The sequence below is a fragment of the Lactuca sativa genome, chromosome 4 (genome assembly GCF_002870075.4).
Source record: "Lactuca sativa cultivar Salinas chromosome 4, Lsat_Salinas_v11, whole genome shotgun sequence".
Classification (NCBI taxonomy): domain Eukaryota; kingdom Viridiplantae; phylum Streptophyta; class Magnoliopsida; order Asterales; family Asteraceae; genus Lactuca; species Lactuca sativa.
Genome location: NC_056626.2, coordinates 2561941 through 2569750, shown reverse-complemented (window position 1 = coordinate 2569750; position 7810 = coordinate 2561941). Strand labels below are relative to the sequence as shown.

General features: G+C 40.9%; 1 protein-coding gene across 6 annotated transcripts; it reads left to right on the top strand.

Moving 5' to 3' along the window:
• Positions 1-236: 236 nt before the first annotated feature.
• LOC111889822 (protein ESSENTIAL FOR POTEXVIRUS ACCUMULATION 1) lies at positions 237-7467 on the top strand. 6 transcript variants are annotated; one of them, XM_023885976.3, is made up of 11 exons: positions 237-541; positions 1223-1276; positions 1371-1444; positions 1542-2387; positions 2463-2556; positions 2646-2765; positions 2854-3597; positions 3683-5725; positions 5811-5871; positions 6540-6682; positions 6831-7467. In XM_023885976.3, exons 1-11 carry the CDS (start codon positions 466-468, stop codon positions 7208-7210), a joined length of 4635 nt encoding a protein of 1544 aa, XP_023741744.1. In that variant the 5' UTR covers positions 237-465; the 3' UTR covers positions 7211-7467. The 6 variants fall into 6 exon arrangements, with proteins under 6 accessions (XP_023741744.1, XP_023741743.1, XP_023741742.1 ...); XM_023885975.3 differs by having other exon boundaries at positions 1214-1276; positions 5814-5871; positions 6543-6682; XM_023885974.3 differs by having other exon boundaries at positions 1214-1276; positions 5814-5871.
• Positions 7468-7810: the final 343 nt, after the last annotated feature.

The following is a 7810-nucleotide window of genomic DNA, read 5'->3' as shown; positions in this document are numbered from 1 at the left end:
CTCCAATAGTCTCTCGATTTCGCGAAATCGTCGCCTAGACAGTCCCACCATCCTATCGTCAGCGCTCGCAATCAAAAACGTCTACATTTTGTCTTAATAAATCTTAATAAAGCCCCTCTTCTTGAATAACAATAACAATCAAATAATATATGATTAAATATTTTAACGATTTGAAATATCTTTAAAAATTAAATAGTTGATGACGTAAGAAATATTAAAACCGGATTGCCTACTACCACCATTCAAACCCTCGCCCCATTCCTCCCCTCTCGCTATCCGCTCTCTGCCAGTGCCTACCGAAGTTTTTCGATTTCGAAACCCTAACAACGAATCTCTCTCGAGCTTCCGTTCGATTCAATCTCCTATCGCTCTCTCTCAATCGCTCTCTGTCTGCCTCTCTCTGTCAACTCTCTTTCACCTCCTCATCCCTCAATCTCCAAACGATCCTCTCTCATTGACCGTCCGATGGCTGAAGGCAAGCTTGATCTTCCCGATGATCTTCTCTCCTCCAAGCCCTCTGATCATTCTTGGACCTCTAAAGGTAATTTCTGATCTCCCGGCTTTTTTTTTGCATCTTCTGTATTTACTGGATTTATATGTTTGGGTTCACGTTAAGTTAGGGTTTATTGATTTGTAATTAATGGAGTACGTGATGCTACTCCAATTCGATCGCATCTGTATTTCTGTTATCTACCAATCTTTTATCATAACGGCTGAAAAACGAATCTGGACTTGCAACCTGTCTGACTTTAAAATTGTTTTTAACTCGGTTGCTGGTCATATCTGCTTTCATTTGTAGTTGAATTTCATTTCCAGCATTCATCCTCACTTATAGAATGAATTTTACTTTTTTAATCATGGATGGTAGCTATCTGGGTAGATATTTTTGAGTTCGGACCTAATAGACGGCTTGATGTTTTTCCTTTTGAATTGGGCGGGCTCAGGCCTTTTAGCTCTCTCCACTTAAAGTTATTCTGCACGGCCAAATATTATAGATCTAACACTTATATTTGCTATCTGGAGGCGGTGTATAGTTGGAGTGCTACTTGTCTCATTAATTTCTATACTAAAAGATAGCAATAGATCTTGCTTGATTTATCCTATTCTTGTTATAGAAGTCATGGTTCAGTCTCGAGAGGTTATATATATGTTAACTCCTGCTTTGCAAAATCGCCCCATTATGTCCTCATTTGTTTTTTTAACATGCAATTAGTCATGACAGTGGACGCTTCTGGAGGGAATGGTGAAGACAAGATGATCGGTTATGATTCCAAAGGTAGATTTCATTCATTGTTTGTTGTCTGTAATAGACTATTTCTGCATTTTTCCATTACTTTACCATTTCTGCATTTTTCTTGATTCATTTAAAGATCAAGCAGCTTTGGACAACAGCATTCCCCTGTCTCCTCAGTGGCTTTATTCTAAACCAGGCGATAGTAAGATGGTGGGTGTTTTTTGTTGAATCAAAAGTTATTCTGTTTTGGAATATTACATTCATACACAGATGACAAAACTCATCTCCTCAGTTATTATGATTATAGGAAATGCGGGCACCAAGTTCTCTCTCCCTTGGGAGTTCTGCTGACTCGGGTTTGAAGGAGGCTTGGCGTGCGGATGGATCTGATGACAAGAAAGATTGGAGGAAGTCTGGAAGTGAGACAGAAAGCGGGCGTCGCTGGCGTGAAGAAGAAAGAGAAACAGGATTACTTGGCAGCAGAAGAGAGCGCAGGAAAACCGATCGCCGTGCTGATGTGGCGTCTGATAACAGAGCTCCTTCCTCTGACAAGTGGCTTGATGTGGGTAACCGTAATTCTGGGAACGAGGCAAGGCGTGATAGCAAATGGTCATCCAGATGGGGCCCAGATGAGAAAGAAAAGGAGAAGGAGAAGGAGAAGAGGACAACAGATGCAGAGAAGGAAGATGAGTCTCACTCTCAAGGAAATGCAGGCAACAACACTAGAGTGGTCTCTGAGCGTGATCCCGAATCACGTGATAAATGGAGGCCACGACATAGAATAATGGAGGCAAGTTCTGGTGCCTTTCGTGCTGCACCTGGATTTGGGGTTGACAAAGGAAGGGTTGAGGGATCAAACTCAAACTCAAACTCAAACCCTAACATGGGGTTTACTGTTGGACGTGGCAGATCTAGTGCTACTGTTGCTGTAAGGCCTTCATCTCCAGGTTCCATCGAGGGTGTGCCTGGAAAGCCTCCTGGGGTTGGGGATATGTTTTTCTACCCAAGGGGAAAGCTTCTTGATATATACCGTACACAGAGACTTGACCCTTCTTTTGGTAACATGCCTGAAAAGATTCAGGAAGTACCTTCTATTACTCAAGTAGCTGCACTGGAACCTCTTGCTTTTGTTGCTCCTGATGCAGAAGAGGAGGTAATGTCTTTTTTTTTTTAATCCATCAGTAAAGTTTTTATGTATTTCTATCTTGCTAACCTGATAAGCACTCAGGCCATCCTTGGTGATATTTCCAAGGGAAAACTCACTGGTAGTGAGTTGGTGGCCAGCAGGTCGAGAGTTATCGGGTCATCTGAGAACATTACAGGTAGTGGAGCTTATGGATATGAAAAGTGTGTTTTCCATATTGGTTGGGGGTTTTGTGTATCTAATAAGCTTGATGTTATCCTTAATTAGTTGTCTTGGATTCAACATCCACTGACGGGAAAGATGGTACTCTACTCTCGGGAGACAATATGATTGACCAAAATCAAAATGATTCACGCTTTGATAGTCAAAGATTTAAAACAAGAGAGGGTGAGTAAATGACAAGCTATGATTCATCAACTTTACTGGTTGTCACACTAATCTGTGAAGAACTTAACATTGTTTTACCACATTTCAGGGCAAGATGCTAATTGGGATCAAGAGCAAGAAATCCCTCAGATGGAATCATATGCACTGCAAACACGGTCAAACAGCAGTACTATTGACCAGAGTCATGATAAAGCTTCTAATTTTGACGGCGTAGATTTGGCTTCTATGGGGCATCGGCCGTTTAATGATGTCCAGCCATCTTCATTTGATATCAATTCAAATCTTGTTGATGAATCGAACTCTGTATTTGTTAATCCATCTTCTGAGCAATATTGGACAAGAAATATGCAGGATAATACAAATGAACAATTAACAAGTGGCATCATGCCTGAGGAGTTAAGTCTTTACTATCGTGATCCTCAAGGGGAGATCCAGGGGCCATTTCTTGGAGTAGACATCATTTCATGGTTTGAGCAAGGATTTTTCGGGGCAGATTTGCCAGTTCGAGTGGCAGATGCACCAGATGAAGCTCCTTTCATGGAATTAGGTCATGTTATGCCACACTTGATTCCCAGGCATGATTACACCACCAGCAATGATCCAAGTCCCAACTTGGACAAGTCATCTGATGGTTTCCAAGGGAGCCTGGATGCTAGTGTTTCAGTTCCTGCTCCTGTTTCTGAAATGGGCTTTTTGTCTGCCTCAGATAATCCACATTGGCAATTGCCTGAGTTCAATGGTTTGTCAGGAAAGCATGCTCAAGTCAGAATACCTGACCATGAAGGCTCTTTGCAGCATTTATACTCTGAGGGTCAAAGCTTCCATGATGAAGGTTATATACTCTTTCCATCTGCTTACCTGATATAACCTTTCATTTTATAAGGCATTCTAATATTAATGATGTTTCCCTGTTGCAGAAATTGTTTTCCCAGGAAGACCTGGCAGCAGCGAGTCTGCATCAAAATTTATGAACAACCACACTGTTCCATCTGATTTAATCGAACCTGGCATACAGAGTAGTAGCGAGAATAAGATGCACCCTTTTGGATTGTTATGGTCTGAGCTAGAAGGGTCGAGTTTGAGAAATGATCAGCCATCTAAGACAAACTTGGCTGGTGGTATCCAGCAGCAATTTGTGAATTTACCAAGTCAGAGGGCCTCTTCTTTCAACACAATACCTGATGCTGATGAATGGTCAGATATTTATAGAAGAAATGCCATGGATCAACAGGCCAATGACTTTGATTTATCGGAAAAACTTAGGTCTCACCAAATTCAACAACAGCTGCTCCAACAGCATAATCTGCTCAACTCTCAACATCACTTGAATGAATCAATGCTGGACCATGTTTCTATAAACCCAAAACAGTTGGCTGGACAAACTGGGCAAGGTCTTGATCACCTAATGGCACTACAGTTGCAGCAGCAGCAGAGGCGGATTGAGCTTCATCGGCAGCATCAATTACAGTCGCATCAGTTGAATCAACAGCAAATGCTGCTCAAGGAACAGCAATCACGGCAGTTACTTCTTGAACAGTTGGCCCAAAATCAGATGCGTGCAGCACAAGCACAATCACGTGCGGATGCTGCAAGATCAAATAATGCACTCGATCAGATTCTTCTCAAGCATCAGATCTTGAATGAACTTCACCAGCGTTCACAGCATGTCGATCCATCATCAATAGAGCATCTGATTCAAGCAAAGTATGGTCGTCAAGGTCAAGGTCAAGGACATCCAAACGAGCTGTTGGAGCTCATTGCACATGCGAAGCATGGCCAGATGGAACATCATATGCTTCAGCAGGAGCAGTTTCAGGGAAGGCAGCAGCTGCCTTTGCCTTTGGGTTTGGGTTTAAGGCAGAGGATGGAGATGGAAGAAGAGAGGCGTCTTGGTTCTGTCTGGCCTGGGCCGGTTGATGAAACCACTCAGTTTCTAAGAAATGCTGGTGGGCTTCACCGGGTCAACTCCAGTGGCCTCAGTCCTTTAGATGTTTATCAGCAACAACAGAGACTGCCTTCAGAGGAGTTGAGTCATTTTGAGAGGAATCTTTCAATGCAAGAGAGACTTCAGCAGAGTGTTTATGAACGCTCGTTACGTATGCCAGGTGGTGGTCCTGCAATGAACCTTGATGTTAATTCCATGGGTCGAGTTAATCAGAATATGCAGGAGTTCAATGCTCCATTGCACCACGGTGGTGTTGCTAATCAGCATCCGTTAGCCTCGAACTGCTTCCATCCCTCCTCTCAAATGGGTGTGGGTGCAGAGGGAGCCTGGTCTGAAAGCAATAATGGGATTGGGCATGGGCATGGGCAAATGCCAAACGAGTGGATGGAGTCGAGGATTCAACAACAGCAGCCGCATATTGATAATGGAAGGCAGAAGGAAGTGAGAAGGATTTCTGAAGATCCGAGTGTTTGGATGTCTGCTGGAAGCAATGATGACCCTTCAAAGAGGTTGCTTATGGAACTGCTTCAACAGAGTCAGAACCCCCCAGAGATTCAATCATCTTCTACTGAAGAAACATTAGCATTGGATGTGAGTAATAATCATAATAATAATAATAATATGGTACGATTCGAGAATAGGGATTATTTTAGGACCAACTCCAATCGTTCCATGAATCAAGACGTTGGGCTTAATCACCCCTCATTTGCTGGTGCGTCTTATGGCTCTAACTCAGGCAACACATCACAAGGACTGCTGGTGGATGAGACAATAATTGGTTTGCATACTACTAGATCTAGTTCAGGAGCAATGGCAAGTCCATTCTTTTCTGACATTAATGAATCCTCTGACAACATGGCGGCCATAGAACGAGGCTTTTTTGATATAGAGGGAAACAGAAGATTACTTAAAACCGAAGGTAAGGGTGTAGAAGAAGAAATAATATTTCAGCAGGGTGACCATGGGGAAATGCCAAATAATGTTGGAAGGCACACTAGTGCTGCTGCTGTCTTTGGTAAATTTATATCTGTTTTCCCATTGTATTATTATTATGGCGGCTTGATTTTTACTTTACTTTTCTTGTGTTTTTGATATGATAGCAGGTCAAGGTGGGAATAAAAACTTGTACAATGAGAAGATTGCAGGAGAGGCTAAAGACAGGTAAGAAAAAGATTTTACCTCTAGACCTAGTAGTAAACCAATAAATGTTAGCTTGTGCATCTCATATGCGATGCATCTTGAGAAGTTTTCTGTTTATTATCATTTTTTATTTATATGTATATACATGCAATATATGTATTTAGATTGAAACATATATATATATATATATATATATATATATATATATATATATATATATATATATATATATATATATATATATCACCAATATCCTCCTTCCTTGAACACGAACATGAAGATGCTTGGTGTAGATGCATGTGGTAGATGTGGCAATGGCATAAAGTAATTGTAGATGCATGTTGGTTTTTTGCTTTTTATGATGCTTGTGCATAAGAGAGAAAAAAGAAAGTAAAAACATACAAGAAGATATGGGATGGCATGTGTCTTATATCATCAATCATATTGTGTTGAACAAGGAGTCCATCCATGCTTGCAAGCAAGTATTAGTGTTAGAAAACTCCATATCTGAAGTATCCGTGTTAATGATGTTTATTATGTAGTGTAGTGTTGTTTTAGGGAAAGTGATATTCTTGAGATATGATTAGGAAGCAGTTTGTAGTGTAGTGATAATTCGAATTGAAGACCTGACCTGACCTGTGTGGGAGAAAAAGTAGAAACATAATAATGGTGTGTGTGTGTGTGTGCAGCAGCAGGGGGATGGTGCCTACATCAAAGAGGTCTACTCCTGATAATATCTTGGTGGGACGTGCATCATCATCATCCTTATCATCCCATGAAGGGTTATGTGAGGTGGCTTCTAGAGGAAGAGATGGCCATAGCCTTGATGAAGGTAGGTGGTAGACACTGTTGTTATTCTTATTTTTATTATTATTGTGAATATGAGCGAGCATGCAGTAGTAGAAATAAAATAATAATAATAATAATAATAATAATCTGGTTTGTTTTGTGTTCATCTTCTTAATTGCATTGCATTGAAGCAGGTGGAGGTGGAAGAGAAAACATGTTAATGGGTGGAAAGAATAAGAAAGAGGAGGGTCGATTCAGGAGAACATCATCATCATCATCATTATCATTATCACTGAGCGATGCTGGTGATGTGTTAGAGACGGCATCTTTCAGTGATATGCTTAAAAGCAATCATAACAATACTAGTAATAATAATAAGAAGCCCCCCTTGGCAGCAGCAGATCCAGCAGCAGAGGCTACAGCAGAGGGACATAATAGCAAAACTGGTGCTGGTGCTGGCGGTGGGAAAAAGAAAGGCAAAAAGGGGAGGCAGATCGACCCGGCTCTGCTTGGTTTTAAGGTTACCAGCAACCGCATTATGATGGGAGAGATCCAACGCATTCAAGATTGAACAAGTTTGTTTTTTCTCTCTTTCTTGTGGTATTTATGTGTTTGTTTTTTTTTTCTTCACAATTTACAACCCAACAACATGTAACATCTTTTAACCCACCCAACAAAATAGATTAGGTTGCATATGTTAACTGCATGTATAGGTAATAGGATGTAGCAGTCAACATAACAAATTGGCCACCTTGTATAATTTTTGTATATTCTGTTTGACAGAGTTGAATTCAACCAAAATATGGAACAAACTGAGTAAGCTACTCATATTTGGATTGCCTTCCTACCTCCCCGTTCATGTCTTGCTTACATTGTTAGGCTTAGCCAAAAATGATTAATCCTAGATTGTTTTCTCCTTATACCCTTTTGTCCTCTCCCCACTCTCATGACAAAATATTTTTTACACAAGGGTTACCAATGTTTTAAAAACCGGTTTGAATCGGCTGGTTGAACCAGAATCAGGGGAGGGAGCGGTTTAACTATCATCGGGTTTACGTCAATTTTTGAACCAGATTGAACCGGTCGGGTTTTTCTAAAAACCCGGTTGGACCGGTCAAAATAAACCAGTTAATCCGAATAAAAAATATGGAAAAAAAACCATTTGCATAAT

What these genes read in the sequence shown, in the direction of transcription:
- LOC111889822 (XM_023885971.3), top strand. Translation starts at nt 466, where the DNA reads ATGGCTGAAGGCAAGCTTGATCTTCCCGATGATCTTCTCTCCTCCAAG. An exon ending in CTCCTGATGCAGAAGAGGAG is followed by an intron (nt 2,388 to 2,462) that starts GTAATGTCTTTT and finishes ATAAGCACTCAG; the next exon opens with GCCATCCTTGGTGATATTTC. An exon ending in TGGCCATAGCCTTGATGAAG is followed by an intron (nt 6,683 to 6,830) that starts GTAGGTGGTAGA and finishes ATTGCATTGAAG; the next exon opens with CAGGTGGAGGTGGAAGAGAA.